This window comes from Gopherus evgoodei, chromosome 11 (assembly GCF_007399415.2).
Source record: "Gopherus evgoodei ecotype Sinaloan lineage chromosome 11, rGopEvg1_v1.p, whole genome shotgun sequence".
Classification (NCBI taxonomy): domain Eukaryota; kingdom Metazoa; phylum Chordata; order Testudines; family Testudinidae; genus Gopherus; species Gopherus evgoodei.
Window position 1 is genome coordinate 80,196,518 of NC_044332.1, and position 21,617 is coordinate 80,218,134.

Below are 21,617 nucleotides of genomic sequence, written 5' to 3' on the forward strand. Positions count from 1 at the left end.
AGGCAAAATCACAGAATCTCAGGGTTGGAAAGGACCTCAGGAGGAGTCTAGTCCAACCCCCTGCTCAAAGCAGGACCAATCCCCAACTAAATCATCCCAGCCAGGGCTTTGTCAAGCCTGACCTTAAACATCTCTAAGGAAGGAGATTCCACCACCTCCCTAGGGAACCCATTCCAGTGCTTCACTACCCTCCTAGTGAAAAAGATTTTCCTAATATCCAACCTAAAGCTCCCCCACTGCAACTTGAGACCATTACTCCTTGTTCTGTCATCTGCCACCACTGAGAACAGCCGAGCTCCATCCTCTTTGGAACCCCCTTTCAGGTAGTTGAAAGCAGCTATCAAATCCCCCCTCATTCTTCTCTTCTGCAGACTAAGCAATCCCAGTTCCCTCAGCCTCTCCTCTAAGTCATGTGCTCCAGCCCCCTAATCATTTTTGTTGCCCTCCGCTGGACTCTTTCCAATTTTTCCACATCTTTCTTGTAATGTGGTGCCCAAAACTGGACACAACACTCCAGATGAGGCCTCACCAATGCCAACTAGAGGGGAATGATCATGTCCCTCGATCTGCTGGCAATGCTCCTACTCATACAGCCCAAAATGCCGCTAGCCTTCTTGGCAACAAGGTCACACTGCTGACTCATATCCAGCTTCTCGTCCACTGTAACCCCCAGGTCCTTTTCTGCAGAACTGCTGCTTAGCCAGGCAGTCATATCCGCCAACTCCTTTAGCACCCTTGGATGCATTAGATCCAGCCCCATGGACTTGTGCTCGTCCAGCTTTTCTAAATAGTCCTTAACCTGTTCTTTCACCACAGAGGGCTGCTCACCTCCTCCCCACACTGTGCTGCCCAGTGCAGCAGTCTGGAGCTGACCTTGTCTGTGAAGACCACGGCAAAAAAATCCCTGAGTACTTCAGCTTTCTCCACGTCCTCTGTCACTAGGTTGCTTCCCCCATTCAGTGAGGGGCCCACACTTTCCCGGACCACCTTCTTGTTGCTAACATACCTGAAGAAACCCTTCCTGTTACCCTTCACATCCCTTGTTAGCTGCCACTCCAAGTGTGCCTTGGCCTTCCTGATGACACCCCTGCATGCCGAGCAATGTCTTTATACTCCTCCCTAGTCATCTGGCCAAGTTTCCAGTTCTTGTAAGCTTCCTTTTTGAGTTTAAGCTCAGCGAAGATTTCTCTGTTAAGCCAAGCTGGTCACCTGCCATATTTGCTAGTCTTTCTGCACATTGGGATGGTTTGTTCCAGCAACCTCCATAAGGATTCTTTAAAATACAGCCAGCTCTCCTGGACTCCTTTCCCCCTCAGATTAGCCTCCCAGGGGATCCTGCCCATCCATTCCCTGAGAGAGTCAAAATCTGCTTTTCTGAAGTCCAGGGTCCGTAGTCTGCTGCTCTCCTTTCTTCCTTGTGTCAGGATCCTGAACTCAACCATCTCATGGTCACTGCCTCCCAGGTTCCCATCCACTTCTGCTTCCCCTACTAACTCTTCTCTGTTTGTGAGCAGCAGCTCAAGAGGAGCACGGCCCCTAGTTGGTTCCTCCAGCACTTGCACCAGGAAGTTGTCCCCAACATGCTCCAAAAACTTCCTGGATTGCCACTGTCCCTTATTTTATACCCTCGGTGCCGGGAGCCCAGACATGTCCTGAGGGGCTTTGCTGAGGCGCAGAGTTGAGCAGAACCCCAGTGTGGTGCTTGTGCAGTTGTCATTGAATCGTATATCCCTGATTCCAGCTCCCCTGCTGAGACTCTCAAACTGATCACATATTTCAGTGACAACCATCCAGCAAAATCCCAGAACTTCCTACCCCCGAACGCTAGACACAGGGGATCCAGGTGTCCCGTTTTCGACCGGAACGCCTGGTCCTGGCAGCTCCGGTCAGCAGTGCTGACTGGGCTGTGAAAAGCCCAACTGGTGGCGCAGGCAGACTCCCAACCTGGCTCCATGCCACTCCCAGGAAACTGCCAGCATCTCCCTCTGGCTCTGAGGCGGAGGGATGGCTACTGGGGCTGTGTGCGCTGCCCCCAACGCCAGCACCAGCTCAGCTGCTCCCATTGGCCAGGAACCGCAGCCAGTGGGAGCTGAGGGGGTAGTGCCTGCAGCTGCAGGCAGCACAGAGAGCCACCCCGAACCCCCTCCCAATGCCGTGCCCCAGCCCGGAGCCGCATCCTGCACCCCAAACCTCTCGTCTCCAGCCCCACCCCAAAGCCTGCAGCCAGAGCCCTCACCACCCTACCCCCAGAGTCTGTACCCCCTCCGATGCCCCAACCTTTGCCTGAGCCCGAAGCCCTCTCCTGTCAGTCTTCACCCTCTTCTGCCCCAGCCTGGAGCCCCAGCCTGCGCCCCAAACCCTGGCCCCATCACAGAGCCCACACCCACAGCCAGAGTCCTCACCCCATTGCCAATCCCCTGCCTCAGCCTGGAGCCCCATCCTGCGCCCCAAACCTTGGCCCCATCACAGAGCCCACAGCCAAAGTCCTTACCTCCTTCCCAATCCCCTGCCTCAGGCCGAAGCCCTCTCCTGCACCCCAAACCTCTAATCTGTGGCCTCTCCCCAAAGCCTGTAGCCAGAGACCTCACAAGCCCACCCTCCAACGCCCTGCCCCATCCCGGATCCCCCTCCTGCCCCCTGAACCCCTCCTTTCTGGCCCCACCCTCAGCCCAGAGCTTGTACCCACTCCCACACCTCAACCCCCTGCCCCATCCTGGAGCCCTCTCCTGCACCCCAAATCCCTCATTTCTGGCCCCACCCCAGAGCTCATACCTGCAGCCGGAGCCCTCACCGCCCCCTGGACCCGAATGCCCTGGCCCAGCCTGGTGAAAACGAGCGAGTGAGTCAGGGTGGGGGAGAGCCTGGGGGGGGATAGGGCGGGGGATGGAGTAGGGGGGTGGCCTCGGAAAAGGGACAGGACAAGGGCATTGGGTTTTCTGCAGATAGAAAGTTGGCCGCCCCAGGCGTGTGTATTCGGAGAGAACCGTGGGTTGCAGGAGCTCCTGACCTTTCCTATGATACCTTACCTGGCCAGCCGTGTAAAACCGATCACCATTACACGACAGTGGGGAATGACGGTTCTGGGTGCTGCTTTGAGGTACAGGGGGCCCATGGCCCAATGGCTGGTCCCTTCTCCAGCGGGCAGGGCTGCCGGGGAACCAGGTGGGGGGACACGTCCCCAGTGGTGAGGAACCCCCATAGCTAGGGGTGTGGTGGGGAGTGGGTCCTGCTGGGTCGTTTTCTTTCTGGGCCTTGTCCCTTGGCAGAGGGGCAGGGAAGGGGGCTCAGGCCAGGCCCCCCGGGCCGGGCTGCAGTTGCCGTAGTGACAAGGGGCTGTGTTGGCAGGTCCATACCTGGAGGAGGCTCCTGTCATCCTGGACAAGCCAGACGTGGTGTACGCAGTGGAGGACCAGCCAGCCTCTGTCACTGTGACCCTGAACCACGTGGAGGCCGCGGTCACCTGGAAAAGGTGGGATGCAGCTTCGCTAGCCCCAGGGCTCGTGCGCCTGGACAGCCATGGCATGACTGGGACGTCTGTCAGCCAGCACCCGGAGGGGGCTTCCTGGGGGCTCCCTGTGGCCCTGCCCTCGGGGGGGAGCATCTCTAATTCCCCCTGCCCCCCCGAACAATTGCTGAATTGTATATGCAGCTGTGGGGGGGCTCCCAGCAACTCCAGCTCGGTCTCTCTCTGGGGGGGTGGCGGGGGCTCTGGCTGAGGGGGGCTCCTGGTGACTCCAGCTTGGTCTCCCAGCAGGGGGCACTGTGGGGGTGGGGGGTGGCCATGCGGCACTCCCGGTGACGGGGTGTCCTTCCCCCGGCAGGGGCGGGTTGGTGCTGGAGGAGCGGGCTGGCGAGTGTGAGCTGAGCATGGCTGACGACGAGCAGCACTGCCTGCGGCTCTGCCAGGTGCACCGCGGGGACGCTGGGCAGCTCACCTGCGAGGTGAGCAACAGGCACGGCGCGGACAGCTGCTCCATCAGCCTGCAGCTGGCAGGTACGTGAGGGGTCCTTATCCTGCGTCCCAGCCGGGGGCAAAGCCTGGGCCAAGCCAGTCACACACAGCAGCTGAGGGGCGGAGCCTGGGCACCTGCAGGCCATGCCCCTCCCTGCCTGGGGCGGAGCCTGGGCACCTTCAGGCCACGCCCCTCCCTGCCTGGGGGCGGAGCCTGGGCACCTGCAGGCCACGCCCCTCTTTGCCTGGGGGGCGGAGCCTGGGCACCTGCAGGCCATGCCCCTCCCTGCCTGGGCACCTGCAGGCCATGCCCCTCCCTGCCTGGGGCGGAGCCTGGGCCAAGCCAGTCACACACAGCAGCTGAGGGGCGGAGCCTGGGCACCTGCAGGCCATGCCCCTCCCTGCCTGGGGGGTGGAGCCTGGGCACCTGCAGGCCACGCCCCTCCCTGCCTGGGGCGGAGCCTGGGCACCTGCAGGCCACGCCCCTCCCTGCCTGGGGGTGGAGCCTGGGCACCTGTGGCCACGCCCCTCCCTGCCTGGGGGCAGATCCTGGGCACCTGCAGGCCACGCCCTCCCTGCCTGGGGGTGGAGCCTGGGCACCTGTGGCCATGCCCCTCCCTGCCTGGGGGCGGAGCCTGGGCACCTGCAGGCCAGGGCGCAGAGGCAGCCACCTGCTCCTTCCTGCACTGAGGAGTGGAACGTCTCTCGGTCCCCAGAGGCGCCGCACTTCGAGTCCATCATGGAGGACCTGGAGGTCGGGGAGGGCGAGACACCACGCTTTGCCGTGGTGGTGGAGGGCAAGCCGCTGCCCGACATCATGTGGTACAAGGTGAGCCCCAAGGGGAGCCAGGGATGCCAGTCAATGGATGGGACCTACCAGTGCCCCTGCTCCCAACCTGCAGCCCCCTGCCAGTCCAGCCCTGCCCCCCTGCTCTGCTCCTGCCCCTGCTCCCAAACCACAGCCCCTGCTCTCCCAGCCCTGAGCTCCCCAGCTCCGCTGCTGCCCCTCACTCCCGACCCGCAGCCCCCTGCTACCCCGGCCCCACCCCAGCTCTGCTGGCGCCCCTCACTCCCGACCCGCAGTCCCTTGCTGTGCCAGCCTTGGCCCCCCAAGGGAACAGGGATCCTGGTCACCTAGGGCTCTCCAGGAGGAAGGTGGGTTCTGGGTGCTCTGGGAGGGTGCCAGGACCCCTGGCTGCCACGCTGGGTGATTGTGTCCCTGGCATTGGGCCAATGGTTATTCGGGCCCCAGGAGTGGGTGGCTGAGCTAGGGGGTGCCTGACGCCCACACTCCCCCCAGGACGAGGCGCTGCTGGCCGAGAGCAGCCGCCTGACCTTTGTCTACGACGACAGCGAGTGCTCCCTGGTACTGCTGGGCGCCACGGCCCATGACAGCGGCGTCTACACCTGCACCGCCCGCAACCTGGCCGGGGAGGTGTCCTGCAAGGCCGAGCTGGTGGTGCGCGCAGGTAGGGCCCTGCCAGGCCCCCAGCCCCTCAAGCCTTGGGGCCCGGGGCCAGGCCTGGGGAGAGGCCTTGGGGACGCGCTCATTGCAATGCCAGCTAGCCTGAGCCGGGGGCTGCATCCCTCCGTCCAGATGCCCATCACCTTGGCATCTAGGTGCCACTGTGGAACATTTGGTTGTCTCCAGTGGGGGGGAGGGGAGCAACGAGGGCTTTGCCGTGGCCGTTCCTCTCCCCACCCCCCCGTCCTCTTCTCCTCCGGCACCCACCGCCCCCATGCCGTGGCTGTTCCCACAGTCACAGACTCACAGGACTTGTGCCCTTTCTCAGCGATGTACGATCCCTGGGGGGAGCCCCCTGCAGTGCGACAGCCCTTCTCGGGGTCCACTCCCTCCTGGGGTCCGGCCCCTCCACCTCCTGTAGCTGCACCTCTCTGAGCCTCAGCACGTCTGTCTGTGCCGTGGGCCCCTCAGGGAGTCCCCTCGCTCTGGGCCCCGGGGGCTTCTTACCCGTAGGGAATAATGCCCCCCCATGATAGAGTAGGGGCTATCTGCATGGGGGATGGGAGAGCCGGGGATGTCTTTAGGGGAGGGACAGGATCTTTAAGCCTGTAACCTGGGCCAGGTAGGGGAAGGGGGTTAGCACCTTGGCCCGGGAAGCTGGACAAAGGAATCGGCCGGCTGGAGGAGGGGCAGTTCAGTTTCGGTTTGGGGCTGGGTGGGGGAATTCAGGGAAGCCTATGATGGATCCAAGCACCCTGAACCCCGAGAAGGACTCGATTGAGGGGTCCTGGTTGGGCCTCCAGGCTCTGCTGTAACCTGCAATCCTGTTGTCCAATAAACCTTCTGTTTTACTGGCTGGCTGAGAGTCACTGTGGGTCCCAGGAAGAGGGTGCAGGGCAGGACTCCCCCACACTACGTGACACCCCCCCATTCACACCCTGTTCTCCAGCCCGGAGCGACTCTCAGCCAGCGTAACACAGGAGGGTTTATTGAGCGTTGAACTCAGCACAGGAAACTCTCTGGCCTCAGGCCTGGCCTCCCTCAGCCCAGCACATCCCAGTCCCCCTGCAGCCAGGGGGGCTCTGCCTGCTCCCCCTCTCCAGCCCCAAGCCCCCCTGCTTCCCAGCTGGGCCTCCGATACCCCCGGCCCCAAGCCCCCTCTGCCCATTGTCTTGTCTCCAGGGAAACAGGGTCGTAAACGGGGGGCCTGGGTCTCCTCTCCTCTCACCCCCCTCTGGCTGGAACCAGCTGGTCAGGGCACTGGGGTCCTCTCCCCACAGCCCATTGCCCCACTGGCCAGACCCAGCTGTGACTCCTGTGCTGGGTCTCCGGGTCCCCAGGTCACCAGTCGCTGGGGTCTCCATCCTCCAGGCCATCGGCCGGGGTCCCGAGTCCCTCTCCGGTCCTGTGTCCCAACAGACTCCCTCTCCCCTCCCCTCGTTAAACCAGTCACACCCGGGGACACTGAGTCCCACCCCCCTGCATGCAACCCTGGAAAACACAGAAACACCCCTGCTTTGTCACCCTGACTGGCACCCCGCCCCACCCTTCGGTGCCATGGCCGTTCCCACCCCCACTGACAGCCTCCCATCCCTTGGTGCCATGGACATGGACATGGAGCTGCCCTGGGCTCCCAGTGGTGCCCTGCTACCTTGCCCTGTGCTGTGCCCCCCAGTATCGGCTGGGCCCTCGCCTTGTGCTGTGCCCCCCGGTGTGGGCTAGGCCCTCCCCCTGTGTTGTGCCCCCCGGTATCAGCTGGGCCCTTGCCCTGTGTTGTGCCCCCCAGTATCAGCTGGGCCCTCCCCGTGTTGTGTCCCCCGGTATCAGCTGGGCCCTCGCCTTGTGCTGTGCCCCCCAATATCGGCTGGGCCCTCGCCCTGTGTTGTGCCCCCCGGTACCGGCTGGGCCCTCGCCCTGTGTTGTGCCCCCGGTATCGGCTGGGCCCTCGCCCTGTGTTGTGCCCCCTGGTACCGGCTGGGCCCTCGCCCTGTGTTGTGCCCCCTGGTACCGGCTGGGCCCTCGCCCTGTGTTGTGCCCCCCGGTATCGGCTGGGCCCTCGCCCTGTGTTGTGCCCCCGGTACCGGCTGGGCCCTCGCCCTGTGTTGTGCCCCCTGGTACCGGCTGGGCCCTCGCCCTGTGTTGTGCCCCCCGGTATCGGCTGGGCCCTCGCCCTGTGTTGTGCCCCCGGTACCGGCTGGGCCCTCGCCCTGTGTTGTGCCCCCCGGTACCGGCTGGGCCCTCGCCCTGTGTTGTGCCCCCCGGTACCGGCTGGGCCCTCGCCCTGTGTTGTGCCCCCCGGTACCGGCTGGGCCCTCGCCCTGTGTTGTGCCCCCCGGTACCGGCTGGGCCCTCGCCCTGTGTTGTGCCCCCCGGTACCGGCTGGGCCCTCGCCCCGTGTTGTGCCCCCTGGTACCGGCTGGGCCCTCGCCATGTGTTGTGCCCCCGGTACCGGCTGGGCCCTCGCCCCGTGCTGTGCCCCCCGGTACCGGCTGGGCCCTCGCCCCGTGTTGTGCCCCCCGGTACCGGCTGGGCCCTCGCCCTGTGTTGTGCCCCCGGTATCGGCTGGGCCCTCGCCCCGTGTTGTGCCCCCGGTATCGGCTGGGCCCTCGCCCTGTGTTGGCTGAGCCCTCGTGCCGTAGCTCTCCTTGCCTTCCAGCCCAGCCGGAGGCAGTGGCCGCAGTGGCGGAGGAGAGGCACGCGGCCCGGCGGCTGACGGACGACTACGAGGTGCACGAGGAGATCGGGAGGTGAGGCGGGAGGGAGGTGGGGGCCTCTGGCAAGGGGCTGTCCCCAGGCGGTTCCACAGCAGGGCCCTGCCTGTGTTGGCCTGGTTCCCCGGGCTCGGCCCTGAGTCTCTGCTCCCAGAAGCTAGGGCTGGGTCTCCCACCGGGACAGGATGGGGCAGGGCCAGGGTGTCTCAGCCCCCAGAGCAGGGCCAGCCCAGGCAGGGCAGCTCCATGTCCATGGCCTGGCACCAGCTTCTGTCCTGAGCCTGGCAGTGCTCGGTGCCGGGGTTGGGGGGCCCAAACAGCCCCTAAAGGGATGGCCCTTGGAAAGCCCGGGGGGGTCAGCAGCTCGTCCCACCCACAGCGGGTGGGGCAGATTGAGCAGGGGTGGGGCTCCCCTCCCTGCATCACGGGGAATCAGGCCCCATTTTGGGGGAGGGAGGTGTCAGAGGCTGCCTGTCTCAGCACCTCCCAGGCTGGCGTGGGAGTTTGGAGCCGGCCCCGAGCGTGGACTGGGCAGGGGATGGGGGTGTCCCTGCAGCTGGGGAGCTCCCCCCCCCCCGCAGCCCTGGGTGCCTGGTGACCCACGGAGCGTCGACAGTGCAGGGTAAGACACGGGAAGCGTGGTGCGAGCCAGCCAGTCAGAGCCAGGGGCTGGGCTCGCCGGTGCCATCAGAGATTTCGCGTTCTTGAGAACTACAGCAGCCAGCAAAGCAAACAGCTCGTTAGGGAAGGGAGGGAGAAGACAGAAAATACCATAATGCTGCTATTAAATCCACAGTCCGCCCGCCCCCAAATACTGCAGGCAGAGCTGGTCAACCCGGCTCTACGAGAGGCAGTAGAGCTGGAATCGGTGCAGAGATGGTTCCGAGTCTGGCCAGCTCCCATGGGAGGAGAGATGAAATGGCCTGGGCCTATTCAGCCTGGAAAGGAGCCAGCGAGGGGGATACGACAGGGCTGTATATTCATGGCGGGTGGGAGAGTGAATCGGGATGTGTTTCTTCACACAGCGCCCAGGCAGCCTGGGGAACTGCTCGCCACAGGACGTTGTGAGGGCCAGACTGTAAAAGTCTTTGCTAAGTTCACGAAGGTTGGGTCCAGCAATGGCTTTTAGGCAGGACGTTCGGGGTACAGCCCCAGGCTCTGAGTCCCTAAAGCTCCCGGTGCCAGGACCCAGGAACGGGCAACAGGCTGGATCACACAACAGTCACCCTGTTCTGTGCCTTCCCCCCTGCCCCGGGCCAGCCACTGTCAGAGGCAGGGTGCTGGGCCGGACAGACCGTTGAGCTGACCCAGGGTACCCGTTCTTAGCTTCTTTACCCACTGCTGAGAGCGGAGACCTGAGCCCCCTGCCAGTGCTCAGCCCCCGCCACGTGCTGCCCCTAGATTCCCCCCAGTCCCTCCCTAGACAGGTTCCTCAGGGTGTCCCAGCCTCCTGCCAGCCCCTCCATTGGTGCCCACACCATGTCCTAGGCTCCTGCCAGCCCCCCACCGAGGCTGGCCCACCTCCTGCAGCTCCCTGTGTATTGCAGGGGGGCCTTTTCTTACGTGCGGAGGGTGACGGAGAAGAGCAGCGGGCTGGACTATGCAGCCAAGTTCATCCCCTGCCGGGCCAAGGCCAAGCAGTCGGCGTGCAGGGAGCTGCAGATCCTGTCCCAGCTGGACCACGAGCGCCTCGTCTACTTCCACGACTCCTTCGAGAAGAAGAATGCCGTGATCATCGTCATGGAGCTGTATCCGCCGGGTGTGGGATGGGAACAGCCCCATGGCCTGCCTGGGTCCCTGCCGGCACCTGCAGGGCACTGCTCAATGGAAGCTCACAGCACTGCAGACCCACGTGGTGCAGTCTGAGATGGCAGTGACGGGGTGCAGCCGTGTGGGGGCAGGGAGATCACAGCCCCAGGGTCCCAGCAGGGAGCAGCCATGGGGGGCTTGCGGCACTGGAGTTCAGGCAGGATGCAGCTGGGTGGGGGTGGGGGCGGGGGGAGCTCGCAGTGCTGGGGGGATAGGGCTCGCGGTGCTGGGTCCTGGCAGGGCACAGCCGTGGGGGGGGAGTGCGTGGTGTCAGGTCCTGGCAGGGTGCGGCCGGGCGGCTGTGGACGTTCTCCTTGACGGGCCCAGCTGCACAGAGGACGAGCTGCTGGACAGGATGGCGAGGAAGCCCTCGGTGTGCGAGTGGGAGGTGAGTGCCGGGCCGGGAGCTGTCTGCAGAACCCCTCACCCTCCGCCTGGTTCCACCTGCTGGTCACCTCGGGAACTGCAGGGGTGGGGGCCTCGGACCGACCCCTGGGGCCCAGGCTCGAGCCCGGGTGTCATAGCGTGTGGGGGAGTCAGGGCCCCGCACCCCCACTTCCAGCGATTCCCCGGGACTCTCAGCCAGGCAGTGACACAGAAGGTTCATTAGCCGACAGGAGCACAGTCCCAAGCAGGGCTCCTAGGTACAACCAGGACCTCTCAGCCAGGTTCCTGGGGGGGGGGGGGGGGGGGCAAGGAGCTTAGACCCCAGACTTGGGGTTCCTGCCTCTTCCCAGCCAGGCCAGAACTGAACCCCCTGCTCAGCTGACTCACTCTACTCCCCCCTCCTCCTCTCCCTTTGTCCAGGTCAAGGTGTCACCTGGCCCCACCCCCTCCTGGCTCAGGTTACAGGCTCAGGTCCCGTCCCTCCCCTAAAGTCACCCCCTGCTCTGCTCTCCCCTCCCCCATGCAGACAGCCCCAGTAAAGCTAGAGACATTCCCAGGTCAATCCACCCCGCTCCCTGCTGCGTCACACCGGGGCAATGACCTGGGTCCCATCCTCTGCCCGTGGGGGGCTGCTCATGGGGCCTGCCTGGACACTGCTCCCCCTCGGCGGTGCTGCGCACCGGCCTTCTCTCTTGCAGGTTCGCTCCTACATGCGGCAGCTGCTTGAGGGGCTTAGCTACCTGCATCGCTGCAGCATCCTGCACCTGGACGTGAAGGTGAGTGCGGGACAGAGCTCCGCCCCCCCAAGCGCGGTGCAGAGCTTCCCCCCTCCCAGTGTGCGCGGTGCCCAAGTGGGGCTGGCTCCAGGCTACCTGCTCAGTGCCGTGCTCGGCCAGTACTTCTCTTTGCTTGGGCTCCCCCACGGCACCTGGACTGGGGGCTCCATCCTCTGCCCCCACCCAGTTCTTGCATGTCATGGCTTTGCTGCCATGGAATCCCAGGACCCCGTGCCCCCCATGGTACCACCCCCAGCTGGGCCCTTGCACTGCCCTGTGCCCCCCAGTATCAGCTGGGCCCTTGCCCTGCCCTGTGCTCCCTGGTATTGGCTGGGCCCTCGCCCGGGCTGTTTCCCTCTGACCCTTGTCCCCTACGCTCTCCCGCAGCCGGAGAACCTGCTGATGGCCGGCAGCGACCAGGTGCGGCTCTGCGACTTCGGCAACGCGCAGCGGCTGGCGCCGGAGGGGGCCCAGTACTGCAAGTACGGCACCCCTGAGTTCGTGGGCCCAGAGATCGTCAGCCAGAGCCCCGTATCCATCGTCACCGACGTCTGGTAATGGCCTCCGGCCAGCAGCCTCTTGGGGCAGAGGCTGACACCCCTCCCACGCCCGCCCAGGGACTCTGGCTGGCCTGATGGAACCCTGCTTGGGAGGTGGGTGGGTGCAGGATGCCCACAGGAGGGGCTGGAGTGAGGTTGGTGCCCCCACACCCCCAGGAAACACAGAGGAGCTTCTCTTCGGGAACTCTGGGGGGCTGGGGCATGGTGGGGGGCAGGCCCTGGAGTGAGTCCAGAACCCCTTGTTATACAGACAAAACTACACAGGATCTTTTCAGGGGGCAAGACAAAGATGCCACATCACATGTTCTGCAGCTGCTGCATAGTTACCAGTCCTGAAATAGCTTAAGTTCATGGCTTGATTTTGCGGCTTGGGTTCGTAGCTTGTGGCGGTAACTGGCCAGGAAAGCTGGGCACAGGGACCAGCTGGGTCTCTACTGGGCCTGCACCGATGCCCTTCCATGTTCACAGCAGAATGTTACCCTCCAAAGTCTCCCATCTCACCCATCCTTTCTGTAGGCTTTAGTCTGAATCCAGAGTCTATAGGTCTTGCTATGTCAGGCTGCCTCTGGGTTTGGTGACTGATCGCCTGTCAATTGCAGGCCTGACTGTCAGCCTGGGACCTGGCTTTGATCTTCCTTCTGTTGTACCTGTTCTGTTTAGGGTGGACTCTGCTTACTTTGTTAGGGCTCTTGTCTGCATCTTCAGCCGGGTGGGGTTGAACTTTATCTCATCAGGACAGGCTGGGGCTGGAGGTCGATTCCATCATCCATACACACCTCAGTCACACAGCTAAACTAAACTAATAAGATTACAGCCGGGTTTGCAAAAAGGAAGCTTGGAGGAAGCTTTTACAGAATGGAGTGAGTGTTTTAAAATGGGGTTTGAATTACAACAGGGCAAACAGTGAACAGAAGTTACAATGTGGACAAGTGTAGTGAATGGTGAACAGAAGTTACAATATGGACAAGTGTAGTGAATGGTGAACAGAAGTTACAATGTGGACAAGTGTAGCGAATGGTGAACAGAAGTTACAATATGGACAAGTGCAGTGAATGGTGAACAGAAGTTACAATATGGACAAGTGCAGTGAATGGTGAACAGAAGTTACAATACTGAAGCTGTGCAGCTCCCGGTGATTTAGGCAGGAATTGGACTGAGAGTGAAATTTACAAAGGCAGCTGGCTGAACAGCTCTGGCTCTTAATAAGCATCTTCATTGTCAATTAGCCAGTTCTTGGGGCAACCGGTTTTATGAATGAATGTTCTTTCATTCATAAAACTTTACTTATGAAGTTACATTAATAAAGTGAACAATTAAAAACCATTTCATTTATCAGTTCTACACCCTCCCCAGCTTCACTTGTGCCAGGTGCACCCCCTCCCATGGGCTGGGGGGCTGGGGGCCTCGAGCTCCTGGGCTGGCACCTACTGGCCTGTAACCATCGCTTTCTCTCTGCAGGCCCGTGGGAGTCATTGCCTACCTATGGTAAGGGCCCCTGCCCCCCGGCTGTCCCTGCCAATCGCCCCACGCCGCTCCCATGGAAACAGGCCACAGCGAAGGAGGCAGCCCCTGGCTGGGCCAGGTGTCTCTGGGGGGCCCCCCCATATCAGCTATCCCTGTGGTGCAGGGAACTGCTGCAGGGTCAGCCGGCCCCATTCCCCATCCAGCCCCTAATCCCTCCCTTCCTTTGCAGCCCGTCCCACTTCCCCCAGCCTCTCTCCCTTCCCCTCTCCCACTCCCCAGGGCTCAGCCAGCCCCCAGCCCCTCCCTGGGCACAAGCTGGATCTGGGCAAGAGCCAGGCCTGGTGCAGGCGCCCGGCCTCTTCGTGGTGGTGTCTTGCCTTCCCGTGTGTGCCACTGCCTGCCCTCCCCCCCGCAGGGTGCCCCGGGGCCCAACTCCCCTTCCCCTCCCCTCCCTTCCCCCCTGCGGGGCACCCCGGGGCCCAACCTCTCCTCCCCCATGGATTCCCGACTCCCCCTCCCCGCCCCCCCCCGCGGGGCAGGGCCTAACTCCTCCCCCGCCCCCCCCGCGCGGGGCGCCCCGGGCTGGCTGGTGTCACCCTGGCTCTCCTTGCCGGCAGCCTGACGGGGATCTCCCCGTTTGTGGGCGAGAACGACAAGACCACGCTGCTGAACATCCGCAACTACAACGTGGCCTTCGAGGAGAGCATGTTCCTCGGGCTGACGCGGGAGGCCAAGGGCTTTCTCATCAAAGTGCTGGTGAACGACCGGCTGTGAGTACCCCGGGCCCCCCGGCTCCCTGAGCCATCCCCCCTGCCCTGGGCTGTGGTTCCCCCCCCGGGCTGTCCCCTCACACACACCTAGGCCATGGCCCCACCCCTCCCTGGGCCATCCCCTCCCCCCCACCTGGGCCATGGCCCCCCCCGGGCCATCCACACCCCCCCCCCGCCTGGGCCATGCCCCCCCCCCGGGCTGTCCCCTCACACACACCTAGGCCATGGCCCCACCCCTCCCTGGGCCATCCACTCCCCCCCGCCTGGGCCATGGCCCCCCCCCCGGGCCATCCATCCATCCCCCCCGCCTGGGCCATGGCCCCCCCCTCCCTGGGCCATCCACCCCCCCCCCGCCTGGGCCATGGGCCCCCCCCTCCCTGGGCTGTCCCCTCACACACACCTAGGCCAAGGCCCCACCCCTCCCTGGGCCATCCCCTTCCCCTCCGCCTGGGCCATGGCCCCCCCTCCCTGGGCCATTTCCCTCCCCCCCAGGCTGCAGGCCCCCCCTCCCTGGGCCATTCCCCCCCCCCCGCCTGGGCCATGGCCCCCCCTTCCTGGGCCATTCTGCCCCCCCCCCGGCTGCAGGCCCCCACCTCCCTGGGCTGTCCCGTCACACACACCTAGGCCATGGCCCCACCCCTCCCTGGGCCATCCACCCCCCCTGCCTTGGCCATGGCCCCCCCTCCCTGGGCCATTCCCCTCCCCCCCCCAGGCTGCAGGCCCCCACCTCCCTGGGCCTTCATGGTCAGTTGCTGGGATACAGGGTGTCCAGCTGTTCTCTGTGCCCAGGCAGCCAGTCGCGATCACACCTGCCCTCTGGGGGTCCCTGCAACGATCACACGCTCACCCCATGGCCATATTTCCCCAAGGGAAAACAAGACATCGTGTGAGGCTAGCGCTAGCCCGAATCCTCCCTGTCCCCGCATAGGGCTGGTCCAAGCTGCTTATCTGAGCCCTGCCCCCCACCCCGCGTGGGCTGCCCGTGCCCCCTTGCTTGACAAAAGGGGGCGTTTCTCCCGGCGTTGGCAAGGGCAAATGGGACAGATGCCCACGTTGATCAAAAACATCGGGACGGCCAGGACAGAGCTTGAAACGGGACCATCCTGGCCCAAATGGGCTGTCTGGTCACCCTGCCCCACCTAGATATTTGAGTATCCCATATGGGAAACTGAGGCACACACAGCATTCACACAAAGCATTACGACCATTCCCACTTCATCACACCAGCCCAGCGTGGAAGCTGGGGCCTGAGATCCCTGGGCTGTGGCTTGGAGCAGTGACAGAGCCTGGGGCTCAGCCCACGTCCCTGCCCAGGCCTTGGTGCCCCAGTGGGGGGCCCCATGGGTTCCCTCTGGGCCCTGCCACATCCCCCGAGGGCTGGTCCCACCCGTCCCCCAGGCTGCTTAGGTCTCCCTCCTGCCACTGCTGGGCTGGAAGGGATGGGGAACATCTGGAAGGAATGCCCAGGGACCAGGAGGCCGCCGTGTCTGGGGAGGGAGCACCCCACGCCAGGGTCCCACGTGCCCGGTGCTAGAGCTGGGCAGGGAGCACCATAGGTCAAGTCCCCCGGTGCTCAGGGACCAGAACCACCGCAGGCTTGCCCTCTCAGCCAGAGGGAGATGGCCCCCATTGCCAGGCAGCATGCCAGGCAGTGCCACGGTGCTCTGGACAGATCCCCCAATTGTGCCAGGGGCCTGATGCCAACCCCATTGCCAGGCCTGGCCCTGCTCCCCCTGGCAGCCACCTCAGCGCTGAGCTGTGGGGAGGACTCGCCCCGGGTCTGACCAAGGCCCTGACCTGTTTGCAGGAGACCCAACGCAGAGCAGACGCTGGAGCACCCCTGGTTTAAGGTGAGTGGTTGGCTGGGTCCAACCCAGGCAGGGATCTTGCATCTGGGGGGTGGTGGCGGGCAGGGAGGGGGGCTGACCAGTGGGGGGGCATCAGTGGGCAGGGAGGGGGGCGGACCAGTGGGGTGGCATCAGTGGGCAGGGAGTGAGGCAGATCAGTGGGGGGGCATCAGCGGGCAGGGAGCGGGGCAGACCAGTGGGGGGGCATTGGCAGGCAGGGAGGGGGGTGGACCAGTGGGGGGAGATCAGCAAGCAGGGAAGGGGGCAGACCAGTGAGGAGGCATTGGTGGGCAGGGAGGGGGGTGGCCTGGCAGGGGGTTGTTGGCGGGACAGGCTATCACGAGTCCCCAGGCGATGCTCTGTAACTGCTCCCCACCAAGCCAGGCAGGACTTTGTGGAGCCTCCTCTCCCTTGGAGCAGACTTGTTCAGGGCAAGAAGCTCACACGTCTTCACCTCCTGGGTCTCTCCTTGGAGCATTCAGCATCCTCTGCCCCTCCGTGCGCTTCCCACAGCGAGCCCACCCCAGCGGGGTCCTGGGGAAGCCACAGGGTCCTGCACCCCCACTTTGCAGTCAGACGTGACTCTCAGCCAGCCAGTAACACAGAGGTTTATTCGATGACAGGAACAGGGTCTAAAACAGAGCTTGTAGATACAGCGAACCGGACCCCTCGGCTGGGTCCATTCTGGGGGGCAGTGAGCCAGACCCCCACGTCTGCCCTCAGCCAGCTCCAGACTAACAACCCCTCCCAGCCCCTCCTCTCTGCTCAGCCCCTTTCCCGGGCCAGGAGGTCACCTGATCCCTTTGTCTCCAACACCTTCAGCTGGCACTTTTGCAGAGGAGGGGCCCAGGCCATCAGTTGCTAGGAGACAGAGTGCCAGGCATTTAGGTGCACTGGCCCTTTGCTCTGCCAGATACTTAAGAATTGCCATGGGGACACTGAGGCACCAACACAGTATTCAGAGAAACATTAAGCACATTCCCAGTTCGTCACACAGGCCCATCGGGGGGCACGTTGGTGGGCAGGGAGGGGGGTGGACCAGTGCGGGGCATCGGTGAGCAGGGAGGGGGACGGCCTGGCAGGGGGTTGGTGGCGGGACAGGCCCATCGGGGGCGCGTTGGCAGGCAGGGAGGCAGCAGCCCCGTGGGCTGGGGGTCGGAGGGCAGGAAGGGAGGCAAACGGGCAGGGGGTGTTGGCAGGCAGGGAGAGGGCTGGCCCATTGGGGGGGGTGGGCCTCAGGCAGCCCCCAGATGCTCCTCTCTGTTCTCCGCAGACCTTGGCCAAGGGGAAATCGATCAGCACCGACCACCTGAAGCTCTTCATCTGCCGCAGAAAGTGGCAGGTAAAGGGGGGCAGCCGGGGCCCAGAGAGGGCTGGGAGCAGATGCTGCCATGGGGCGGAGGTGGAACAAGTGGGGGTGACGCCCCCAGTGCAGAGGCCTGTGCTCCTGTGGGGGTGCATGGAGCCTGGTTGGGCCCCTGCGTGGGGAGCAGAGAGGGGGTGGGGGGTTCCCGTGCCAGACCCAGCGAGATCAGTGGGGAGCAGTTTGTCCTGGTGCTTTCCCACGGCCCCCAGAGTCTGTGGCAGGGCCGGGAACTGAACCTCGGGCCAGCCCCACCCCAAACCACTGGCCCACACATCCCTCTGTCCACCCCATGGGGGCCAAGCCCCCTGTGCTCCCATCCCAGGGACTGTGGGGCGGGGCTGCTTGAGGCAAAGCCCCTGCCACCCCCTCTGGCAGCTCAGGGGCTTCCGGTCCCCCTGCACAGCTCCCTGCAACCCCCTGCCCAGTTCTTCCCTTCCCTCCCACGGCTCTCCCCAAGGGGCTCCCCTCTTCCCCTCATGGCTCCCTCCAACCCCCTGCCCGATTCTCCCCTTTCCCCCCACGGCTCCCCCCGACCCAACCGCCCCCCGGCCCTGCAGGCCCCAGTGCAGCTTCTCACCCATCTGCCCCCCTGCCTGCAGCGCTCTCAGATCAGCTACAAAGGCAACCTGGTGCTGAGAGCCATCCCGGAGCTGCTGGAGGACACGTCCAGCCACCTCTCCATCGCCCTGCCCCGGCACCTCAAGGACTCGCCTGCCCTCTCCTCCTCCTCGGACTCGGAGGAGCTGGACGAGCTGCCCCCGCTCCCCATGCCCCACCAGGTGGAGTTCTCCGGCTCCCACATCTCCCTCAACGAGATCCCCACGGACGACGAAGCCCTGGGCCAAGCCGAGGGGGCGCTGGAGGAGGCCCCCATGGAGTGGCAGGCAGGGGTGGCAGGCCCGGGGAAGGGGCCCGCGGTGGCGGAGGGGCCTGGCTCCACAGATGAGAACTCCGCCAAGGCCCAACCGCGTCCCGGGTGCCCCCGGAAGGCCCTGAAGAAGGGCTCCAGCCTGGAGTCCCCGGAGTGGGGGCACCCGCCTGGCCGGAGGGGCAAGCTGCGGCGGGGCAGCTCTGCGGACAGCGCCCTCCTGCTGGGCCTGCCGGCAGCGGACAGAGTGGGGCCAGCGGGCGAGGAGCCCCCCAAGGCGCTGAAGAAGGTGGGGTCCATGGAGCTGCCGGGCCGGAGCCCCAGCCCAGGGGGTGCGCATCGCAGGCAGGCCGAGGAGGAGCAAGGCCAGCGCCTGGAACTCGTGCACCAGCGCCTGCTGCGGGACGGCCCCGTGGAGCCTAGGGTCAGTGGCCTGCGGGGGCCGCTCCTGGAGACCCTGGAGAAGAAGGTGCTGCAGCCCCCCTGGCCTGCAAAGCAGCCGCCCCCAAGGGCCAGGCTGGTGCGGGCAGCCTCCAGCGAGGCGGCCCCGCAGCACCCGCCCCCAGAGCCGCGCCCGCTGCAGAAAAGCAGCTCCTTCAGCCAGGGCGACCTGGAGCCAGTCATGGTGCACCGCCGCTCGGGCGCCCCGCTCGAGATCCCCAGCACTCACCTGGAAGGCCAGCGGCTCCAGGAGTCCCCCTCGCTCTCCGCCCTGACGGAGTCCCGGCCCCACACCCCGCGGGAAAGCTCCTCCAAGCCGCCCGGCCCTGGCCTGCCCGAGGCCTCCCCTGAGCAGAGGCCTGTGCCAGGGGACACTGCCGGGCCCAGAGCCAGCTTGGCAGCTGTGCGCAAGAAGCCTCCAGCCGAGAGGCCTCAAGAAAAGCCTCTGCCACGGCCTGCAGCTGCCAGAGCTGCCCAGGTCCCCCTGCAGGCAGCTCCCAAGTCCAGAGCATCCCTGCCAGAGCCCCCTGCCCCGGCCTCCAGGGCCCCCAAACCCTCCTCCTATGCACAGGTGATACAGTCCATCCAGCTCCCCGCAGCGCCCGGGGAGCCTGCCCGGGCTGAGCCCCCCGCTGCCTGCCCGGAGCCGTGCCCCGCGCCCCCCCCAGCCCACGCTGCCAAGGCGGAGACGGCACCGCCGCGTTCCAGCAGTGCCCTGCCCATCAAGGACATCGACTCGGAGGAAGTCTTTGAGGCCAAGTTTAAGCGGGGCCGGGAGTCGTCGCTCAGCCGCGGCCTGAAGCTCCTCAGCAGGCCCCACTCGCAGGAGCGGCGCCTGGCCAGCCCGCTGGCGCGGGAGGAGGGGATGTACCGGCCCGGCCCGGCTGGGGCGCCACTGGAGCTCGCCAAGGGCCCGGCCCAGAGGACCCAGTCGGTGCAGGACCTGCGTGAGCCGGAGGCGGCCAGCTTCATCCGCAGGATGTCCCAGCGCCTCTGGCACACGCCACCCATGGAGCGGAAGCAGCCCCAGGAGGAGGAGTCGGGCCGCGAGCCCCCGAGCCGGGGCCGCCGTCTCTCCTGGACCCTGGGTCTGGGCAGCTCCAAGGACAAGCGGGACTCGGCGAGCCTGAAATCGGAGCCAGGCCGGAGCCAGGCCGGGTCGGAGCCCCCCAGCAGGGAGCCCGGCGAGTCGCCCGTCGTGGCCATGAGGCGGAAGATCAGCTCCACCATGGAGCGCCTCTCCCAGCGCCTGCGCAGCCCCTCGGCCGACAGGGGGGAGGCGGAGGGGCCCGGGAAGCGGAGCCCGCTGCTGGCCCTGCTGCGGAGGTCCAACTCGGAGGGGGAGAACCTGCGCAAGATGGGGATCCCGCAGAACCAGCTGGCGGCACAGTCAGCCCTGGCGCCCTCCGCCGAGTCCTTCCAGTCGGAGAGCAGCACTCGCTCGGAGGCGGATGCCAGAGGTGAGTGGGGACGGGCTGCAGAAGGGGCCCGGAGCCCACTGGGCCCCTAGGTCTGTGCCTGCTGGCAGCCATTTCTGCCCCATTGCCAGGGCTGGGGCCTGCGCTGGCCCTGGGGCAAACCAAAAACTGCCCTGCGTGGCTCCCAGCCCAGACACCTGCCCACCCCTGCCTGGCAGAGCTGAGCACCCGGGGAGCAAGCTGGGGGGTCCCTGTGTGAGCACCCCCCACTCTCCAGCCTGCAGCCAGAGCCCCTCTCTGGGCCAGCTGGGAGCACGAGCGGGGGTCGTGTACGCTGCTCCCTGCGGGCACCTGGCAGGGCTTGTCCCGACACATGGCCCCCACCCAGTGGCACCACGGGCAGCTCCTGGGTGAGGTGTAGTCAGCATGGCCTCGGCCCTTCTCCCTGCAGCTCCCAGTGAGGGACAGAGACGCTCCCGGTGGGACCGCTGGGGCCTGTCCCGCGCCAAGAGGGACAAGGTGGCCTCGCAGCCCAACATCCCGGCCAGCCTGCTGCAGGAGGACGGCACCATCGTGGGCAGGCAGTACGTGCGCAACGAATCGGGTAGGTCCGGCTGTGCCTGCGTCCTGTGCCAGGCAGGGAGTCTCCGGCAGAGAGGGCTGTGGGGCTGGCTCAGGGATCATGTGGGGAGCAACTTGGGTATCCCAGGGGTTGTGGGGTGGTGGAGGGTCTGGGGAGAGGCCATTTGGGGGGGGCTGGCAGCTGCCTGGGACAGGTGGCTGGGGAGCAGGTGTAGGGAGGAGAAGGGGGCAGAGCCCCACAGCCCCCCCCGGCCGGGAGGAGCACTGCGCAGGAAGCCCTGCAGCCCAGCGGAGCCGGGAAACCAAGGCTGCAAAGACGCCACCCGCACTCCGGAGCCGGGCCCGGCGCTGCTGCGGGGCCCGAAGGACAGTCTGCCCGAGGCAGCACTGGGTTGCGGGCAGTGCCCCACGTGTTCAGTCACTGGGCACGGGGTGCTGGGCTCATGGTGCCCCGCTCTGAGCAGCCTCCCCACCTTGCCCCGGGCAGGGACCAGCCCTGGGGCAGCTCCCCACAGCAGGACAGGCCCTGCGGCACCCGGCCCTGGGCTCTGTCTCCCGCGCTGGGTGGTCTGAGTCCCGCTGCCATCACATGAAAGTGCAGGGGCAGGGAGGGGGGCCAGGCCGGGGACTAGGGAGTACTTAACGAGGAGCAGCCGATCTGTGTTCTGGGGATCCCACACTTATCCCCTCCCCCTGGCCAGTAGTCGGAGCAGGGCTCTGCCCCTCCAGGGCCCCTCAGGGCCACTCCTGGGCCAGCAATGGGGGTGGGAGAGACGTTGAGCCAGGGGCCCAGCTGGCAGCCCCACATGCTCCTTCTGGGGGGCCGTGCTCACTGGGAATCCCCATTCCACCCTCACTCACACCTGCCGTGTCCCCTCTGCTCCCCCAGACTTCCCCCCCGTTTTCCACATCAAGCTGAAGGACCAGGTGCTGCTGGAGGGCGACCCGGCAACCCTGTTGTGCCTACCAGCTGCCAGCCCGTCCCCCAAAATCCTCTGGATGAAGGGTAGGTCTGGGATCTGCTGCCTGGGGGCCAGGGCATGGAGCATGGATCTGTGCCCGCAGAACCGGTGCCCGGAGGCCCAGGCTCTGGGGACTCTGTGCGTATAGGACTGGTACCTGGGGCTCCGTGCCCACAGGACTGGTGCCTGGGGGCCCAGGCCTGGGGACTCTGCATGTAGGAGTGGGTGCGGAGCATGCT

The 21,617-nt window shown here is 65.4% G+C and overlaps 1 protein-coding gene across 5 annotated transcripts in view; it reads left to right on the forward strand.

Moving 5' to 3' along the window:
• The window catches only part of SPEG (striated muscle enriched protein kinase), a 111,780-nt gene that overhangs the window by 74,573 nt on the left and 15,590 nt on the right, over positions 1-21,617 (forward strand). For all 5 annotated transcript variants that reach the window (XM_030579991.1, XM_030579992.1, XM_030579993.1 and 2 more), the window contains exons 17-32: positions 3,346-3,469; positions 3,822-3,994; positions 4,669-4,781; positions 5,253-5,421; positions 8,074-8,164; positions 9,676-9,876; positions 10,265-10,325; positions 11,023-11,100; positions 11,488-11,654; positions 13,119-13,145; positions 13,742-13,894; positions 15,702-15,744; positions 17,015-17,083; positions 17,707-19,876; positions 20,286-20,438; positions 21,306-21,422. In XM_030579991.1, coding sequence (XP_030435851.1) covers positions 3,346-3,469; positions 3,822-3,994; positions 4,669-4,781; positions 5,253-5,421; positions 8,074-8,164; positions 9,676-9,876; positions 10,265-10,325; positions 11,023-11,100; positions 11,488-11,654; positions 13,119-13,145; positions 13,742-13,894; positions 15,702-15,744; positions 17,015-17,083; positions 17,707-19,876; positions 20,286-20,438; positions 21,306-21,422 — 3,909 coding nt within the window. The remainder of the gene's footprint in view (positions 1-3,345; positions 3,470-3,821; positions 3,995-4,668; positions 4,782-5,252; positions 5,422-8,073; positions 8,165-9,675; positions 9,877-10,264; positions 10,326-11,022; positions 11,101-11,487; positions 11,655-13,118; positions 13,146-13,741; positions 13,895-15,701; positions 15,745-17,014; positions 17,084-17,706; positions 19,877-20,285; positions 20,439-21,305; positions 21,423-21,617) is intronic.